The sequence below is a fragment of the Penicillium angulare genome, assembly GCF_028827245.1.
Source record: "Penicillium angulare strain IBT 27051 chromosome Unknown utg000004l_segment0_segment0, whole genome shotgun sequence".
NCBI lineage: Eukaryota > Fungi > Ascomycota > Eurotiomycetes > Eurotiales > Aspergillaceae > Penicillium > Penicillium angulare.
The window spans coordinates 8,838,319-8,858,313 of record NW_026623163.1 but is presented as its reverse complement, the minus strand read 5'-3'; the positions used below and the strand labels follow the sequence as shown (position 1 = coordinate 8,858,313).

Sequence of the window (19,995 nt, the reverse complement as noted above, 5' to 3'; positions counted from 1 at the left end):
TTCCATTTTGCTCTCAGAAGTGGCGTCCCCTATGGGACGAGGTTGATCCGAAGGGGGTTCAATTTCAATGTCTTCGCTATCCGGAAACAAAGGATGCAAGGTCAAACCTAAAAGCCACGTCCTTTCGAGGTCCCATATGAAAACCCCGATAATGTTAATTTCAAACATGAAGCAAGGCTGTTCCCTGAGTCTCCCAACTCTCAGTAGTCTCTCTCGAGAAGTTCTCCATACCGCCAATTGAGCTGGGATCGTGAATCGTTCTAGCTCGCAGTTCAAAGGTACCGGAGCCATGGCCCACAGCGGCCTGAATTTTGGCTGGTTTACTTTGCCTCAATGCTCGATAGAGAGACTTTGTCAGAGACAATTTTTGAAGACACAGGAATCATGCTGAGAACGTCGGAAGTGGCAATAGCCTCAATGAGGTCCCGGGGGTTCACTCTGCTCTCATACCAACTATAGACTCGTTCTTGGTCGGATGGTTTCCAATTCCAACCCCCCCAGCGAAGTTCTGACGAGTATTGGTTGTGGACCCAAGAGCCATGTGCTGCCTTGGCTATGTTTGACTTCAACTTTATGTGCCATAAAGCTCGATAGACCCGAAACTCCTCGATCCACGAAGGCTGTCTCAATGCTGCACCAGGCGCTCTTTCGGGCATCAAAGCACTAGAGCTGACAATAGCGTATAAGCTCTTTCGCATGAGGTGCAAACAAGTGCAAGCGAGCGTTTGAATCTGAGCAGCCACGCATATCATATCTCGCATAACCAGTCTTGTTTCAGCCCGATGTTTCCCGACAAATACCCGGCGAGGGTTGGTTCCACTGGGAACGTATATGCAAGCTCGTATTCCTTTAGTGACGCAATATGTAGCGATGGTCTGTGAATGAAAGCGCATTCGAGAAACAATTATCGTAGCTCGGATCCAGTGACTGGAGAGTTTGGTACGATGCTCCTCCTCATTATGCGAGCCGGATCATGGTTGAATATTGCCAGCACTCGAGGCGATAGCTGTAAAAGAGCTTCCAGTGCCACAAAATCCAATAGATCAATAATTAGGTAGAGGAGCTCTGTAGGAAGACTACCAAGCCTCTCTAGCAAATTCATGACGATAAAGAAGACCTGAATATCCGAATCGCTCAATCGCTCAAGTGTTGATGTTGATCCTTTGGTCGGGCGTTAACATTGAACCCACTCAGCCCCACTTCACCTCGATCAACCCGATCAACATCCATCTCGCTATTCCTATTTGGGGATCCCGCGCGCAGAACCGAATTAGGAAGCGCGCGCGGGATAAGAATATAAATTGATCAGAGCCTCGTGGTGAATTGACAAACTATTGATCCATAACGATCCAGAGGAAATAATTTGCACATATATAGACCCTCTTTCGCTCAGTATCCCGTCTTTCCTCCTGCGCATCTACTTCGTCTTTAATTCTTTTTCTTCTTTCTTCTTTCAAAATCTCCAAGTATATCTACTCATCCAAATTACCTCTCCATCATGGTTACCGTTGCAATCGCTGGAGGCACTGGCAAGCTTGGCCGAACCATCGCCAAGGCATTGAAAGCAGGCAACAAGCACCAGGTCATCATTTTATCTCGACAGGTATTCCAATCTAACCTTATAATATTGATCTCAAATACAAACAATAATATTTACATCATTGTTCAATAGACTTCTAGCCAGCTTGATATTGGCTGCCCCGTTCTCCCAGTCGACTATACTGATGCTCAAGGCCTCAAGGCACAGCTAGAGGCCAAATCGGTGCACACAATCATATCTACCCTCCAGGTAAACTCAGCGGAATCCGGAGCGTGCGAAATCAATCTAGTACGAGCTGCATCTCAATCTCGAACAACAAAGCGCTTCATCGCCAGCGAGTGGTCAATCCCAGTCCCTGATCCGTACGTTATAATCAACCAGCCTTCTTTAAATTTTCATATTACCCCTACTAGCAACAAAACTAATATGAATTCTAGGCGTTTGTATCTACCACAGCAGGAGATCCGGAATGCGACCATTGAAGAGCTTTGTGGGACAGATCTCGAATGGACGACCGTGTACAACGGATTCATCATGGATTCGTTCGGTATCCCGCATATAAAAAGCTACATGGGACCTATCGGTATCCATATTGATATGTCTAACAAGACTGCATCCATCCCTGGTTCAGGAGATGAGAAGATGATGTTCACTTACAGTGTTGACATTGCGCGCTTTGTGGAAGCTGCTTTGGATTTACCTAAATGGGATGATCAACTATTTTGCTATGGTGATATCCGAACCTACAATGAGGTACTACAATTGGCGGAGGAAAATATCGGTAAGTAACCAAGGCATTTAAAAGTGAGCGGGTATTCAACTAAATTCTTATTCTATAGGGGCCAAGTTCCACGTTGTGCATGATGATATTGAAAAGCTGGAAAAAGGGAATATGACCGAGCTTCCATGCCATCAAATGGTTTACTCCCGGATTCCAAAGGCAGCTGCACAGAGAAGGTTTTCTCTTTTTGGGCTCTATTCCATTCGTGGATATTTCAACAACCCAGAGAACAAGGGAACTTTGAATGATATCTTTCCTTATATTAAGACATCATCTGTTGCGGATATTATGGGCGCTTGGAAGGGTAAGAACTAGTGAAAGCAATATGCCCACGAGTAGTTATAGATTCTTATCTTATACAGTAGAATTCAAAAACAGATTACCCCCCGGATACTTACACTTTGTTTCTCGGCCCGTACCCGAAACTACGCTAATCCGTATTAATATTAAGCGTAAACAATCGTTTTCATAGAATGGACATTTTTTAAATTCAGAACTACCGCTTAACGTATGTTACTGTTTTTTCCACGTATAGGCCCGAGCTCGTGTAAAGCCTAGGAGACGGTACGGCTTCCATTCTCTAGACTAGTGATTGTTTACTGTCTCTATAGTAGGAAATTCACCAAGAGCTCGGCATATCTATCAGGCTTCTCAAGAGCTGGCATATGACTTGACTTCTCAAGCACGGCCTATTTGACCCGTGGTATTGATTCGAACTAAGGGGCTATGATCGAATCATTATTCATGTCGTACCAACCTGATAGAAGCAGTGCTGGTACTTCGATATCTTCCGCTGTCTTGATGGCATCATAGTTATATATGAAGCCGACTGTCGGATGAGGGAGATACCTTTCTTGCTATTCGTCTTCCATATTCTCGTGTTGTTTTCCCATGATAATTCAGTAGATACTGCAGGCCACGGTTCGAGTATATAGAAATGCTTTTTCGAGAAGTGGTTATACGCTTCTTGATATACTAGGTTGTCGTAATCCCCGTCCGCATCTATCTGTATAATAGTATCGTTGACGGGCAGCAGTCGGAATAAGCATTCTTTCTCTTTGGCGGAAAGATCTACGCTCAGACATGAATTGGCGATGACCAGCTTGTGAAGGCTACGCCGTTTTCTTCTAGAATATATGCTAGCTAGTATACTACCCCAGCTGTGGCCGTAGATAGAGAATCTAACTTTTTGTAGCTCGAAGTGGTCTACAAGATTGTCGAGCTCAGCACAGAACAAATCAAAGCCCTAGAAACTCTCATCTTCAGCTCTCTTGCGGATAAGAGATGAGTATAAGCAGCCAACCTAGTTATAGAAGATACAAGGAATGCCTACAGCTTCGAGTGGCTTCACAAGATGGAGATAGTAGTCGGAGCCAGCGCCTAGACCTCTGTGTATTAAGATTAGTAGTGGTGTCTTATTGATGTCGCCAATCGCTCTGTACCATGTGAAACATTCCTCTCGCAAATTAGGGATATTAAAGGGGATTCCTTCTCTAATAGGTATATTCGTGATGTTCGCATTGTGATTCTTCCTCTACGACGATAAATGGCTGCTTTTCAATATTTTCGTATTCCTAGGCAACAGAATTATTCGATGCGTCTTAACGGTGTACCGTGCTTATTAGATAGGTAGACTTTCATGGTTTCACTGAGCGTGATACAAGCCGCCGCTAATATCTATACACGACTGACGCTTATACAGTCTGTCAGCATAAGTGGGTGGTACAGCTGTGCGTAAACACCCAATGACGGATGGAAGGGAGCAAGAGCTACGAAAAGCAGAAACGAGAACCATCTGAGACTACCGGGAATCACGCCTCTACAGTAGTAGAGATAGATAGAAATGAGGGCTGCAAAGGAAAGGGAGTGGGCGTAAATCAAGCCAGATCGCCAGATCTTCCCCGCCCCTTCAAGCCTGTCCTAAAACATTTCAGGCGAGAATACAGTAATTTACAATAACTCATTAGACACTAAAGTCCAAAACGTTCTATACCACGATACTACTGGACAGGGGTTGTTTTTGAAGTCACCTCTTATGGATTAGTGTGGTTTCGGGTACGGGCCGAGAAACAAAGCGTGAGTGTCCGGGGGGTAATCTGTTTTCGAATTCTACTGTACTTATACTAAGAGCATCGGTTTACCGAAGACATTAAGGCAAGAAGCAATATCTCGATGGGAAACACCAGATGCTCTCACTTCCTTTATAATTCGCCCAGCTTCACGAACAGAGTTCATCAACTGTGACTCATCTGCCTTTCCAATGATAGAATCGATAATTTCCTGCTCTGGGCGCGTTCCCGCAATACACCCAATAACGCATATAGGCCATGGAAGTGTATGTAGCTGCGCTGGAGATTCGATAATTTTCAGCAATGCAGTTGCTTCTGACACATCATTTTGTATCTGTAGATCATGTGGATTCCACCCGAATGATATCACAGATAAATAGATTCGGGCCGCGTATATCCATATCAGATTTGATTTCTCTCCCAGGCCATGATCTGTAAGCTGAAATTTCGAGCGAAAGAATGGCTGTAGATGCCAGGAATTGGTATCCGTTGGCCTAATATGTGATTGACTTGAGACAGTGGAATCAAGACCTTGCTGCAGTGTTGTAAAAAGTTCTTTGGAGCGCTCCATAAGCTCCAGCTGGGAAAGCGTCTGATTTCGCTCCATTTCCTTTTTCCATGCGTCCAGAGTTGCTATATCTCCAATTGTACGGAGCACCCAATTGTCACAGCCGATGAAATGTGCTAGATTCAGGGGAGTTCCGATCTCATGTAACGGGAGATCCCCTAGTATATTTGAATGAATCTCATGTAGTCGAGGCGGACCCCCAAAAGTGGTACTAGCCATAATATCAAATTGTATGAGAATTGCCGTGAAAAATCGAAACGCCGCTTGATAGCCATTCCAAAGAAGTTTTTCAGTCGCAACCACTCGGGGTCCCGGTAGGCTCATTCGTTTCAATATACATTCAATGCCTGGGCTGTTTGGATCGCGTGCAAAAGATTCATAAAAGATGTTTTCAAACAGATCTATAGCTATGGTAAGATGAACATTCCAGTCAGACCCGCCGATAAACTGATCGAATATTAGCATCTGAACGACCGTCTCCATCGTCTGTGCCTTTTGCAACAAGCTAGGGGGGTTGTCACGATTGTTCAGCAGGGCGATATCCTTGCGTATCATTTCAAATGACAGTTTAGCTCGCTTGGATACTTGGTCCCACAGTGTCCAGCGGCACAACTGAAGCCGATCTTGAAAGACCTCCTTGTGGCCCACGGTGAAGAAGAAGGAGCTCAGACTGAGGACAGAATGATAGACTGAGGCATTTTGCTTCACGAATGATAGTAACCAGGCGCGACTTGTTCCTACTAAAGGGGGCTGGTAAAAAGGAAATAGGTATGGAAAGACGTGATCCATGTATATCATGACGAAATCAAGTTCCCATGCATCAGCAGCAGTGTCTGGTGGTTCAATTGCCGTAGAAGAAGGTACCAAGCTCCCATCCATAAGATGTCTGGTGATATCAACTCTCTCTTCCATAGTCGATTGACTGGGTCCTGTATTTGTAGATGGCGCTGAAAGGAAGACTTGGGAATACGATGGAGGAGATTCGCCATTGGAGCTTGCATTGACAAAATCATTTTGGGATGTGACAATGAAAGTCGAGGAGTTGCCGCTTGATGCCGCTTGATCTCTCCCTGGTCTCTGTCGTCTGCCAACTGCACCATCTTTGATCTGCTGCTTTATCGCCTCGGTCTTCTCTTTCTCTCGCAGTCCACCATCCATCCATATTGGCCGTGTTGGAGAGCGGTCACAGGTGATATCCAGTCCTGTACAGTTTTGACATTGAGGAAGTGCGCCGTCACATCTTTTTCGGCGCAGGCGGCAGGTCCAACAGCCTGTGTGAGGTCTCGAAGGCCCACTCATCATGAAAATTCTAGAATGGAGGATGTATTGGCATGAATATGGCTCCTCCGGCATTCGCGAATAATGAGTTGCTGTTCTTGACTTGCAAGGCTGTAGGAACTGGCCGTGACGCACTAGCCAGGGGATGAAGGGTGGGGCAACCCCACGACACACAAGTTCGTAGATACGGAGGTCTGTAAATACATCCTACCAGCTGTTAGCTCAACTTAACACTGATAATACTCAGGAAGAAGTCTAGCGAATAGAATCCAAAAATATGTGCTAAAGCTTATGATTTATTTACTTTCATTTACCTATTTACATGACTGCACTCTAAATACATTCATCCATGGATTTTGAAAACATCCAGTCCAAATCCTAAGAACAAACATCCTTCACTTCAACATGAGCCCCAAAATACCCATTATCAATAAAACCTTCATAATTCCAATAATCCCCCATCTCCCCCTCCCCCTCAACAGTAGCATTACTCAAATACTTCCCAGTCCAATAGGAACTCCCCCTCGTAAAAGACCCCCAAGCCTCAATCCCCTCTCTCACATTCTTCCCCCTCAACCCCAAAGAGTTATTAGCCCCCGTCTGAATCGACCACTCACCAACAAAAGTAGGAAACTTTCCATCCCCCTTACTAGCCTTTGCATCCTTGCAAAGAAACTCCATAATATTCTCCGAAGTAGAATTATCATACTGATAATAATAATGATGCAGATCAAAGACGAGATTCGTCCCCTCCTCAAAGAAAGGAGACCAATACTCCTCCGTCTTGAAAGATCCCTGAAACATAACAGGAATGCGATGATTCACCTTCTTCACCCGTTCAATGACCTTATGAATATACCCAGATAACCACTCAGCACCGTGATCAGATAACGCAGCGGCAGTTCCGAAATCCGCAAAATCAGTATTATCAGCCGGCTCATTGATAGGTTCAATACTGTAGCTTTCTGGATGACCAGATTCCTGAACGAAATCAATCAACGCATCCACGGCGCGAAGGGACCAATCTAGCGCCGTTTGATTCCACCACCATCCCCAATGACCGGTAGCTTCACCGATATCCAACCCATTAGTTCCACCAGGTAAAGAGTGGATATCAACAAGGATATGCATATTGTGTTTTTCAATAGCATAGGTTGCGATGCGGTGGATGTATGTGCGTTGGTTTCCATGATAGAGTTCGGATCCGGGTAGATCAATCCATGCAGCGTAGGTTGTTGGGATACGAAGGATCGTGACGCCGGCGCTGGCAAATTTGTCGATATCTTCCGTTGTGATGTAGGTTGCATATCTGTGTTCGAGGACGGGTCCACATTGGGCGCCTAGGTGTTGGCATAGACCCCATTCGCCGAGGTCGCAGAGGGTTGTGGCGCCGGCGCATTCTTTAGCCCACCAGTAGGTGTCTATGGTTGATTCTTGTTCTAGCCAGCCGCCGAGGTTGACTCCGTGAGCGTGGAAGGTGCGCCAATCAATGTAGTCATTTTTGTTGTTGGTGTTGGTGTCGGATTTCGAGTGGGGTGTTGGATTGGAAAGTGCTTGGGCTGTGTAGAGGCCAAGAGCGAGGAGGGGGGATAAAGTTCTCATGGTGTACGCTGGTATGGTACTGATTGAGATCTCGTGAAAACTTGAATATGTACATTATGTCCTCTGTCCATCAATTTATACTGGTGCTCTCTACTGTTCGTGTATAGGGGTTTCCCCACAATCCGAGAACTTTTTCCATGCTTCCCCGCAAAAGCGGAGAATTCGTCACTGGCAATTGCCGCATCTCGGGTAATCCTGATGAAATTGTATGGAAAGGGGAAATATTAGTGTGTTTATTTACCCTAAAAGGGTATATCCCGGGGGGTACGATCCAGCAGTGGGTATGACTGGTGATGGTGATTCGCTCGGACATTCCAGACGGGATCCAAGCAGGCAAAAACTGTGGTACCAGAAGCCGAGCAAGTCGGAAAGTCCGAGTAGCACTGCCTGAGCTACCAATCCTCAAAATATTTACCGTTGAAAGTAGCCCTCGATAGACTCGTAGTGCCCACGTGTATTTTGCTCCTCTTGGAAGATGTAATTTCAGCGGTGGAGATACATGACCAGATTTTAGGGCTCACATGCATATTCCGGTCGCGATAAGATGGTAATGATAGGCGGTAGACCATGGCAGAATAAACTAAGGGTATACCTGAAGTTCAAGTTTAAGGGACATGTATCTGTTCTTAGAACTGTATAGGGAATATTCAATCGAAGAGAAGCTATCTATTTATTTATCTTTCTTCCAGTATTAACACCAGCCCACTATAACTTGAACCTTAGATAGTAGATATATATATCTGTGATTGTGATCCATCTGCAGTGACGGCCCGCTACTCCCATTGTGATTCGTCGCAGTTATCTCCGCGCGCATTGACCTGTCCTAGATTCTTCCCGCGACTCGTCTGGGCTCCTGCTTACTCAAATACCTAATAGACAGAGTTCAGTGAGTTTGTGCTTAAGTGCGTAAAGGCGCGATGGTCTCACAGATCCTGAATTTTAGTGCCGGGTCCGAGAGCCTCAGGGTTGAGATCTTCGGGACGGGGATTCTATGGGATTCCATGTGCTTCTACGGGGGGGAAAGATTATTCTGTATTTGTACAAATCATAATCAGAGCTGAGTACTGTAGGCAGTAGGGATTATAAGACTAAACACTATCAACCGTGGAAATGAAGCTGGAACCATGGAACGCGGAGCCGAGGTCAAGATAGGGAAGTGGGAAGTTGGTTGATGTCTCGGGGAGACACATGTGTATGTACTCCGTACCTGTGTATACATGTAGTTCATGGGCTGTGATAGTTGACGGCAATCATGGAGTTACTAGGACGAGATAAGTCTAGTCTGTTGGGATTGATAGTCGTATAGGAGGGGACTATCTTGGGACTATTGACTATGACTGCTAGTAATAGTGTGATGTGAGAGGCCCAGACCACACCTTATCCTTGGCGCCTAAAGAGAATCCGGAGCCGCAAGCATCCGAAGTGGGAGAAAGGGAATAGAAGATGTTGAGGATAACATATTAAAGAATAGAATATAGAATAGTATAGAAATCTTATGATATATAATATATAGTATATAGTACATAATTAATATTTTAATAGTTATATGTAGAGTAGAGTATATCTATCATATACCAGGCAGAGAGAGACATGACGTGTCGGATTCCACGTCAGAGAATCACATCATGTTAGACTCCGCCCCCATCGGATTCGACCGTTTCCCCCTTTCTCTTCTTTCTTCTCTTTTGCTTGTATTTTCCGTGGACTCTACTTCCTCTATTCCTCAAATATTCTGTCATATTATCCCCCTTTTCCACTGGATTTCTCCCTTCGATTTGATTTTTGATTATTCTTTTTCTATTTTCCTTTTCCCTTTCCGTTTCCTTCTTTCCTCCCCTCCCCTGACTCTCTCTCAAAACATCATTAATAATAGAAACCTCGCCACTTTCTTCCCGTAATTCGTTTTTGGGCTCCATCTGTGTCCCCCCCCCCCCCCCCCTGCGCCCGAATCTTGACACGGTCGCGCGACCATATCTTTGTCGTCGACGTCCATTCCTTCCCCCTTTCTCCCTCTTGTTATTCGTGAGAACAGGGTCCAAATTTTCTCCCACTTTTCTCTCATTCACCGCTATTTACTTTTTTAATTATCAATAAAAAAAAGAACGAGAGAGAAGAACCCCCCCAAATCACAACCAAAAAAAAAGAAGACACATGGACGCTCAGACCTGTCAACTGGATTAATTGACTTTATTTATCCCCGATCGGATTTTCGATCTTCATAAACTTCGCATGGCATGTTTCGCCTGCTACCCTGGCCCTCTGCGATCGGAGGGAACAAGATAATGGGAGATGATGTTAAGATGCTGGCGCCCAACTGCGCCGGCGTGAATACCTTATCACTGCCCAAGTTGAAGCGCAAACGTTCCGATTCCTCCCCGTCAGATGCTCCCGCGACGACAAAACTTCGCGTCGATGCAGTCTTCGCTCCATCCTCCGAATTAACCCCGTCGCCTTCGGTGACACGTTCAGACGACTCGGTCGCTTCCCCGGTCGCGTATCCCCCGGCGCAGGCCGCCGGTCGGACAATGGATGTAGATCGCTTGCGTGATACCATCACCGCGCAGTTGAGTCTGGAAGTATTGCTGAAGCATAACGAACTGCGTTTGATCGACCAAGAAATCGCCAAATGTCAAGTCTCCCTGGAACAGTTGCGACGATGCGCAGAGATCCCTTACCCGGGATCCAGTGTCACTGGTCCTTCCGCCGATGTCAGCTCTGGTACGGGCGCGTCAGTCTGGGTGCCTGGAAATGGCCCAGCACCGATGTCCCCGGCGCCATGGGGTGTCACCGAAGGTCCTTATTCACGTCACTACTCGCGATGGTTATTGCCAGACCCGAGGTTTGATGGCGGTGAGGTGGAGTCGGGACTTGCGACCGGCGCAAGTGGTTATCAGATGGCCGAGGGACGTTCAACTCGTGGAAACCCGATGGACTTCAGCGCGCTGGCTGGTAAGACACGACCTTCGCGTGGGTTGAATGGGTCAAGACTTCAATCTCTGCCGACCGGATATCCGATCGTCAAGGAGAAGGCCGGTCCCATGCTCATTCGACGCAAGTCAGATCAGGTTCTGGTCAAGCTTGTCTGTTTGGATTGTCGTCGTGACAACTTCTCAAGCACACAAGGTTTCATCAACCACTGTCGAATTGCACACAATCGAAACTTTGCTAGTCACGACGCTGCTGCGATGGCTTCTGGTGAGCCTGTCGAGGTGGATGAGTCTGGCGCCGTGATTGGCGGCCGGTCAGAACCCACCACGACTACTCCCAGCACCGTGTCGACACCAGGTCATGTTCACCCGCTTATTCGTTCTACTCAAATCCCAACGACCTCGAGTCTGCCGACTCCCAGAAAGGAGTCTGTAACGCCTCGGAAGCCTTCGGAGGTCAACCCGACTATAGCCGCAGCTGCCGTCGCGACTCCTCCAGCCACTGTTAAGCGGGAGCCTGTCAAGGCAGCCAATCCCTCATTCATGCCCTCGCCAGCAACTCCTCATCTCTCTGCTTTGATGAGGAAGCGTGGTCTGGGTCTGAACATGAACAAACTGGTCGAAGAGGCTAGGGCTCCTGTTGACTTAAGTGATTTCTCTGATGGTGAATCGGACGTGGACGAGTCAGCTCGTTCTTCCACCAAGGTATCTCAGGACTCAACAGCCCAGCAAGGTCCTCAAGCAGCTCGTCAGCCCATGCGCATGCCTACTACTCAGGCTGCGTCTGAGCGAACCGAGAGCCGAAAGGCCCTCCAGCTGCCCGAGGAGATGACTCCCACTCGGCCTCAGGCACACCAACAGCCGTCTTTGTTTCACAATCTCTCATCGTTACATGGTCCAAATCAGACATCTCCCATGGATACATCTCGTGATACAGTAGATCATCCGGCTAATCTCAGCCCCAACACGATAGAGTCTAACCAGGCTCCCAGTCTGGTCAGCGATGACGAGGATGACTACGAAGCTGCCTCGGACTCGGACAGTCCCGACTCTGACCACGAGGAAGAGTTCCGACACATCGAAGTCCAAGATGATGAACGCACCACTGCCCCCTCTGCCCCGACAACAGAGTCCAAGCCTGGTCCCTCTTTGAAAACCTCATTGCCACCGACCGCTGCCCCACTCTCCAAGCCTATGAAGCAGAGTCGGCCCAACCACCTCCCCACAATGCCCTCATTCAATGACCGTGGTCGCGACGATCAACAATTCAACCCGATGCTTGATCGTCTCCAAAAGCAAGGCCAGGTGAACTTCATGCGACCCGACTTCAACCAAAACTCTCATCCTCAAAACGAAGATCCATCCAAAAACACCCGGGACAACAACCGCAACCAGTCACCGCCAAAGAAATAAAAAATATATCAAAAGCAAAAAACAAACCAAAAAAGACACCCAAAAAACAAAACACCACTCACAAAAGCAAGAATATCACCATCCTGTTTACCGTGGACTTGTTTCCGATCGTCAATTGTCTTTCTTGTCTTGTCTTGTCTTGTCGTATCTTATCGACTTACATGTATCGCTCTTCCACCTTACTCCCCTCTTCCTTTCTGTGCGAAAGGATATGTATGAATGATTGATTGTATTAGATCGTCCTCATCATATTCCTAGCTGTCCCTGTTATTGCCTGTCTTGACAGTGCTATTCTCTGTTTGTTTTAATGTACGCCGGGCGAGTTCGTGTTCGGTCCACGGGCCCATCTTGATGATGGCTATGATGAGCTGGGTTGATGACCTTTTCTTTTTTTAAACTTCATGATGCTGTATTTGATATCTTGTTTAATGAAACCGAACCCCCCCTTTTTTCATGACCGTGGGATTTGTACATAAGTAACTCTACATGGATACTTCCAAGGTCGATTTGTTCCGAGTACTAGTAAAGACCGACCTCCCTTTTAAGATGGCCACTTAGATGTGCACACCTTCGCTAGATCAGAAGCATATGTCCCTCTAGTGACCTAGCGCCTCATTCCATGGTATGCATGGTATAGATGAAGTGGAACCAAAATTAGGGCTGCAAACTTTTCTTACTTTAAATATTCAGGAAGTTTAAGTAATAATAAAATTATGCAAGGTATCGTGAGAAGTCATCAATTTCGTTAAATAACAAACCCTATCTTTTAACTCCAATCTAAACCTATCTACTTTTCACCTCTCCTCTTCTCAAGAAGTGTACTCTTAGACATATCCAATCCGCTCTGTTTTAGAGAATCCCCACAACCATCCAAGAAAGATCCCTTCTTGTCTTCTTCAGGAGTACACTCCATTTGAAACATCATATCACTTACCCCCTTCACAGAAGTAGGTCTCAACCCAGGACCAGGAACACCCTGGCCTTGATGTACTGCAAACGCAACATCAAAGATCTCCCGCACATTCATAGCATCGGGTGTTCTCGCCTCAACCTTCGCCTCCGTATCGAGGGTAGGTACCAATTGGGACTGGGATTGAGATGTCGAATCAACATGCACATCAAAATCCCTTTTACCACATCCCTTGGTAATCCACGGATGAGCAAAAAACTGCTCAATAGTAAGTCTTTCCTTTGGCTCAACAGCAAGAAGACCCCGAATAAGATCCATCGCTTCAGAAGAAACAGTATCCCACCACGGAGACGCGAATTCAAACGTTCCACGGGATACATTCTTAATCAAAGTCCGAAGATCAGGATCATAAAATGGTGGATATCCCACTAAAAGCGTGTAAAGCGTACAGCCTAGTGCCCACATATCGACTCCAGCTGTATATTGCTGATCACCCATTGTTTCTGGCGCGGCATATCCCACCGTCCCGCAGGGTGTTGCTGCCGAATCACCAATTATTATTTTTGAGAGGCCGTAATCTGCTAGTTTAACAGTTCCGATTCCACCACCGCCTGTTCCGGGGATGAAGTCTCCTTCGTCAAGCTTGGCTTCTTCGCCTGGGAAGGTTGGTTGGGGTGTTTTGCTTTTATTTAGTGGGATAGGGTAGAAGAGGATATTTTCAGGTTTTATATCTCTGTATTCAAATCATGCGGATTAGTATGTTTAGGCAGTGGTAGGTGTGGATAAATGGGATGGACTCCGAGTCAGACTTACCGGTGAACAACTCCTAATGTGAGATGGAGATATTTGACTGCCTCAGCGACTTGCATTATGACGTGTCGGCTTAGGTCTTCGCTGAGGTAGGTCAATTTTACTATTTGATTGAATAATTCGCCCCCAGGGCATAGGTCCATGATTATATAGCAATATTGTTTTGTTTCGAAGGCATCGATCAAGCTTGTGGTATTCGGGTGATTTAGTGATCGCATAATGTGAACTTCTTTTTGCATATTTGAAAGCTGTTATCGAATTAGTCAAATCAATTTGCAATTGTTGAAATATCCTGTTCATATGGTATCCAGCCCTATCCTCCAACAGATGGAGGGAGGTGAACTGGATTTTCTCCACTTGAACCAAATATGAAAGCAAATGTACATACCTGTTGTTTATCCATCTCAAATTTCCTCAATACTTTGACAGCGACCTCGCCGTGTTTCTTTTCTCCATCCTTAGCACGGTAGACAGTGCTGAAAGCTCCTTGTCCAATCCTCTCTAGTAGAAGCCATCGCTCAAGGCCAGGATATGAAGGAAGTGTTCGATCACACTTTTTCTGAGTAGCAGGACGCTCCAAAGAAGCAGTTTTATTTCCTTGGTTCTTCGCAGGTATTGGTTTCGGTTTAGATGTAGTGTTCGATTTCGGATTGCGCGTAGTGTCAGCCCCTAAAGATGATGACATGTTGGGATAAGGAGCATCCGAAGGGATACCCAAGTGATCAATATCCCAGGACAAAGAGATAGGAGTATTCTTCATAGCGAGCATAGTTCAAGGTTATTGCAGACCCACGACCAAGTTCAATTAGACTTAATTACAGTGCTTTGGCTCTGGTTCTAGGTCTGGATGAGCTTGTTTACCAGTAGATATAAAAGATATGGAAAGTGGCGACATTATCGACAGAAAGAAACTTTCCACCCCTTTCAAACCTGTTCCATAACGTTTTTGAGATATACGTCAATACTGCGAATTTTAATTTTAATTGAGTGCGCGTTTGTCTGCATAGTTTGGCTGTAGATTCCATGGCAATCAACGAATGACGTCAGGTCAGTGGGAGCAAGAAAGTATGCAACGGGACGCGACACTCGATCGGTTTTGGTTCCGCCACTCACGTACAACAATCTTTGATAATGAAAAGCGGCTACCCACGAATAATATCATTGCATTCGACGGTTCTATCCTTAACCCGGATGATACACAATTCTACCCGCCAATTAGACCATAGAAGGTGATTGGAAACGGTACTTTTTGAACTGATTAGTGCTTTATTATTCCGCGTCAGGGACTTTGATTGTAGATTTATCTTCATTGAGTAATTTCGTATATTCCATCAATCGGATTTCAGAGATCTACGCCCCCTGTAAGGATACCCATATGCATATTCAAACGGCAGTCAATTCGCTGGGCATGGAATGGAATCTTGTCAGTGGGATTAAACTTTTGGAACTTGATACCCAAAAGTGTGTCCGTGTTTACGGCTCAAACTATGATGCCTGCATATGTGCTCATCCTGGGTGGCAAACCTATCCTACAGTACTTTGGGAATACGGTGGAATTCACCTGTCCCTACCTATACGAGTCCTTCAAAGCATAGAGAAATCTATTGGGTCTCGTTCAACGCCCCCTTTCAATAAAACGCTTCTCATATTCTTTTGCAGTCTCTGTAGTCATATTGAAATATTCCATTGACTGAATAAATGATCTAGTTTCTTGCGACATGGAAGTATTTCCCTTCAGATAAATCCAGTGACATTCTATAGAGGCAAGACAAAATGGGAACATGATATCACAGCAAGGGGTTAGAGCTCGATAGCATGAGTCGCTTGATAATTGATAACCAGCCGGCCGTTATTTCTCATATTGATTCAATTGTATAGATCACTAGAGGTCCTGGGTCCTGGATGCTAACATTGAAGTAACGGCCACTCAAGTCGTGAAATACAATACAATACCTTACAATACATATCACCTTATAACTCTACTATGACAGGTGCAATACAAGCCTTATCGCGATAACGAGAGCAAGCATCAAGCGCGTCTGCAGACTCCATTCTAAACGAATATTGATCATACCAGGCGATTTACAGCGGTCAATCTCCAACAAATTGAGCCAATTATAGCAAACCTACACTGCGAAAATCTCCAAAACTGCAGTCCAGATTACCAAGGCAGATACCACAACTCAAACATGCCCAAAAACGTCAAAACCACCAGCTCCCAAGCAATGACAAAGTCAACACCTACCAAGGGCTCTGAATCCTTTCATGCGGATCAAATAACCCTCTCGACCTTTCAAAAGTTACTCAAATGCTACCCAGCCGCAGTGAAACACGTGCATCACCACAAACTCCTACGGAAGTTCCAGCCTAAAAAGAAGGGCTCACGAAGCGCAAAGAACATAGATGATGCAGATCTTATTCAAGAAGCGGATCTAAGTCCTTCAACCCAGTCAGACATACAATCTGGACTGATAAAATTCCTCAAGCTCGATGCGTGGCGGTATGAGGAGATGCCAGCACTTATTGCTACGCGACGGGGTACGAGCAAGAATGATATAATGAGTAAAGACGAACTTACCAGCGTGATGGAATGGAAAACGTGAGTTTTACTTCTTTATTTATTTCCTCTCCTCATAAAATTTTAGATCTTAACCATTAGAGAGACATGACTTATCACTAACATTCATAAGAACCCACGGCCATTCTCGTCCCATGCTTATGGGCATGATTAAATCCAATCAAGACAAACTAGTACAAACCTGTATATCAGCTGCTAACACTGCTCTTCCTACGGCAGATACAGAGGCGAGCGAGGCATTTCCTCAAAAAAGCTTCGATGCACTCCAGCCTCTTCGTGGTGTTGGCCCAGCTACTGCATCTTTGATTCTATCTATAATGACAGGATCGAGTGGATTGGCTCTACAGGTTCCTTTTTACAGTGATGAGGTGTATTTTTGGCTCGCTTTGAATGATTATCCGGATATGCAACCTGGGACGAAGCGGGTGAAGGAAGACTTGAAAGTGAAGTATAATTTGAATGAATACAAGGAACTATGGAGTGCGAGTGTGGAATTGAGTCAGAGACTTAATCTGGAATGCAAGCGTGTTGCTGAAGATGGAGATGGGGAAGTTGGTATATCTGCATGCGGATCTGTTTCTCAGATTGATATTGAGAAAGTCGCATACGTGCTACGCAATATTGAGATATCGGGGTATTTCGATGGTCAGGATACATCGGTTCTTCCCTCTGGAGATACGGCGCGGGCAGAAAAGGAAGAGGAGCATGAAGAAGGGATTGAGAATTCGAGGAAACGAAAGGGCGAGGATGAAAACAAGCAGAATACGAGGAAGAAGAGGGGTTAACCAGACCGGAGTCGCTTCAATCTTCAGTCACCATGTATATTAGGCCTTTATATCCAACACTCATCTTTTCAATTTTAATGGAGGGTTGTTTAATTTCAAGAATTGACTATCACACAAATTTATGGAAAAAAGAGTAGGAAATAGGCAGAACAACATTCTATATGATAAAGTCATTTCATTCTGTAAATTCTATGCACATTTTCAACGTAATGTTCGATGATTTCAATACCACTATATGATTTACAGTCCCTTGGCCTGCTTAGCCTCGGCCAGAGCCTCCTTAAGAGCAGCAAGAGCCTTCTCAACATCGTTACGGCCAGGGTCAGTCACACTGACACCCATGTGTCCGAAACGAATGTACTTAGTAGCGATCTCCTTGTGCAGACCAGCTGCGAAGATGACACCGCGCTTAAGCAGACCGGGAAGGACATCGGGAGGAGTAAGACCCTCAGGCAAGTACATAGCAGTCATACCGTGAGCCTGCGCGTCAGGGTTAGGAGCAACCTGCTTAAGACCCAGCTGAGCGACAGCAGCCTTAACGCTATCAGAGACCTTAGTGTGGATATCGAAGCGCTCGGAGATAGGACGAGTAGTAATCTGGCTCAGAGTAGTGTGCAAGGCGTGAATAAGCTGGGTAGGAGGAGTAGCGAAGTACGAGGGCTTGTTGTTCTCGTAGTTCTGCATGATGGGAAGCCAGTTGGCGATGGAGGCGTAGTAAGCGCCTGGTGGGGACTGGCGGGTTTGAGCGACATTAATGGCGCGGCCGGAAGTGTATACGATACTGAGACCGGGAGGGCAGCCGATGGCCTTCTGACTAGCGGTAACAACGACATCGAGGTCCCACTCGTCGAATTTGATCTCTTCCGAACCGACACTGCAGACACCGTCGACTACGACGAGAGTGTCGGGGCTCACTCGGCGAACGAGCTGGGTGACACCCTTGATATCGCCCAGGACACCGGTGGAGGTGTCGACGTGAGTAATAGTGAGGACCTTGTACTTCTTCTCTCGCAAAGCCTGCTCCACTTGTTCGAGGGAGTGGCGCTCGCCGACGGGCGTACGCAGCTGTGTGACATTGGCACCATATGTTTGCAGGCATTGGCCGAAGGAATCTCCGAAGTAACCAGTGTTCAGAACCAGGGCGTTCTCACCCTTTTCGATCAGGTTGGCAGAGACGAGATCCCAGCCCAAGGTACCACTTCCGGCGATGATAAAGGGTTGTGCGGAGGGGCTAGTGGACTGGAATAGTTTGCGAGTGAGAGTCAAGGTTTCACCGAAGACCTTGACGAAGCCGGGAGCGACATGGCTCTCACTAGATGGCAGAAAAGAGACTGAGGTTAGTTATCGATACAATAAGAGATCAATTGAGAGGAGTTGGGAGGTATCAAGAGTAGTGAGAGATGAGGAAGGGAGGGGTTGACTCACGCGTAGTGGGCCATCGACTGCAGCACGGCATCGTCGAATTCAATAGGGCCCGGGATGAGCAGGGTGTTGTGAGGCGCTTGAGTAGACATAGTGGGCTTTGAAGGTGTAGAAGGAGAGTCAGGAATAGTGCGATCGATAGGCTTATATTCAAGGTCGTCAGGAGGCAGTGAGGTTCTTTCGGTCGAGAAGGGAGTGTTCAAGTTTGGCAACGGCAGACGCTGGTCCAGGTGTCTGGAGATCAGGCTAAGACGTTGCTGCGTAGAGGGCGCCAGCTTTTCCGATTTGCGGCGGGGCAGCCGCGGGGTTAGAGACCTTGGGTTTGGTAGTGGTAGCTTGTGATTTCCCGAGGGAAATGCAAGATCGGGGATCGCCGCCGAAGGAGATGATTTGGGTGGTTGGGATTGGTTGGTAACGTCGACTACCTAGGTAAGGCTTAAGGTACTTAAGGATACGACGGATATGAGCCGAAGATTAAAACCTTGACTTTTGAAGCAATTGAAACAACAATGGACTGTGGAGAGAATTAAAGAAGAGCTTGAAATCCGGGGGAGACGAGATGTTTAAGAAGGATTCCAAAGATCAATTCAATGTTCTCGTATCCCCAACATTTTTCCCGCGTTGAAGGGTTTTTGGGTGTTTCTCGGCCGGGGCCGATCGAGTACAGTATGGCTGTTACTGTATAGCGAGGGAGTCTACGCTGTAGCTTCTATTCTATATTCCGGAGATTTGGACCCAAGGAAACTCTGTTTGAATGAGATGATATGACTGGCTGGTCTATAGAAGGGATGTTTAAAATGTATGCGATCAATTGGTCATAGTATAGAGTATACAGCTGCTTTAGAGCCATGATCAATATACGCCAGTACAACTAGACGATAGGTCATGATGTATTCATATTTCGCCTACCTCAAACTTAACAAACAACTCACTATTCAGAATATCACCCTCATCTTCCCTAATTATTCTCGTCCCGATCGCAGTCTGGCGTTTGCGCCGTAGTTCACTGTCTTGATGAACTTCCCCGCTGCACCACGGCGAGCTCCGCAACAAAAGCTTTGGTCTTATATTTTATATTCTCTCGATTGGATATTTGCAGCCGACATCAATCGGGCGAGAGATTCGGTCTAATTAGCCAATTGTGCAATAAGAAGATGAGCAACACCATATCCCCTCCTCCCTCGGAGGGAGATCCCGAGATGGATCCCTTAGTAATATGGTTCAGTAAGCAAAGTAACTAACTAAACTGCGATAGGGAATCATCACTCTAGGCTTATCACCACATGCAATAACACCAACACCCATAACCACC

At 46.2% G+C, this 19,995-nt stretch overlaps 8 protein-coding genes across 8 annotated transcripts; 3 read left to right on the top strand and 5 right to left on the bottom strand.

Annotated features, from left to right (window-relative positions):
• Positions 1–320: 320 nt before the first annotated feature.
• Positions 321–698, bottom strand: N7478_007236 (uncharacterized protein; the record flags this gene model as incomplete). The annotated part of the gene is made up of 1 exon (XM_056923450.1): positions 321–698. The coding sequence occupies one exon, from the start codon at positions 696–698 to the stop codon at positions 321–323; it is 378 nt and encodes a 125-aa protein (XP_056781487.1).
• An 800-nt stretch (positions 699–1,498) lies between these two features.
• Positions 1,499–2,636, top strand: N7478_007235 (uncharacterized protein; the record flags this gene model as incomplete). Its single annotated transcript, XM_056923449.1, has 4 exons — positions 1,499–1,603; positions 1,673–1,902; positions 1,978–2,321; positions 2,380–2,636. 4 exons carry the CDS (start codon positions 1,499–1,501, stop codon positions 2,634–2,636), a joined length of 936 nt encoding a protein of 311 aa, XP_056781486.1.
• Positions 2,637–4,439: 1,803 nt separating this feature from the next.
• Positions 4,440–6,257, bottom strand: N7478_007234 (Zn(II)2Cys6 transcription factor; the record flags this gene model as incomplete). The annotated part of the gene is made up of 1 exon (XM_056923448.1): positions 4,440–6,257. The coding sequence occupies one exon, from the start codon at positions 6,255–6,257 to the stop codon at positions 4,440–4,442; it is 1,818 nt and encodes a 605-aa protein (XP_056781485.1).
• A 357-nt stretch (positions 6,258–6,614) lies between these two features.
• On the bottom strand, positions 6,615–7,838 carry N7478_007233 (uncharacterized protein; the record flags this gene model as incomplete). The annotated part of the gene is made up of 1 exon (XM_056923447.1): positions 6,615–7,838. One exon carries the CDS (start codon positions 7,836–7,838, stop codon positions 6,615–6,617), a length of 1,224 nt encoding a protein of 407 aa, XP_056781484.1.
• Positions 7,839–10,072: 2,234 nt separating this feature from the next.
• On the top strand, positions 10,073–12,178 carry N7478_007232 (uncharacterized protein; the record flags this gene model as incomplete). Its single annotated transcript, XM_056923446.1, has 1 exon — positions 10,073–12,178. One exon carries the CDS (start codon positions 10,073–10,075, stop codon positions 12,176–12,178), a length of 2,106 nt encoding a protein of 701 aa, XP_056781483.1.
• A 787-nt stretch (positions 12,179–12,965) lies between these two features.
• Positions 12,966–14,667, bottom strand: N7478_007231 (uncharacterized protein; the record flags this gene model as incomplete). Its single annotated transcript, XM_056923445.1, has 3 exons — positions 12,966–13,821; positions 13,902–14,146; positions 14,287–14,667. 3 exons carry the CDS (start codon positions 14,665–14,667, stop codon positions 12,966–12,968), a joined length of 1,482 nt encoding a protein of 493 aa, XP_056781482.1.
• A 1,420-nt stretch (positions 14,668–16,087) lies between these two features.
• Positions 16,088–17,261, top strand: N7478_007230 (uncharacterized protein; the record flags this gene model as incomplete). Its single annotated transcript, XM_056923444.1, has 2 exons — positions 16,088–16,497; positions 16,589–17,261. The coding sequence occupies 2 exons, from the start codon at positions 16,088–16,090 to the stop codon at positions 17,259–17,261; spliced, it is 1,083 nt and encodes a 360-aa protein (XP_056781481.1).
• A 240-nt stretch (positions 17,262–17,501) lies between these two features.
• N7478_007229 (alanine--glyoxylate transaminase) lies at positions 17,502–18,775 on the bottom strand (the record flags this gene model as incomplete). Its single annotated transcript, XM_056923443.1, has 2 exons — positions 17,502–18,573; positions 18,687–18,775. The coding sequence occupies 2 exons, from the start codon at positions 18,773–18,775 to the stop codon at positions 17,502–17,504; spliced, it is 1,161 nt and encodes a 386-aa protein (XP_056781480.1).
• Positions 18,776–19,995: the final 1,220 nt, after the last annotated feature.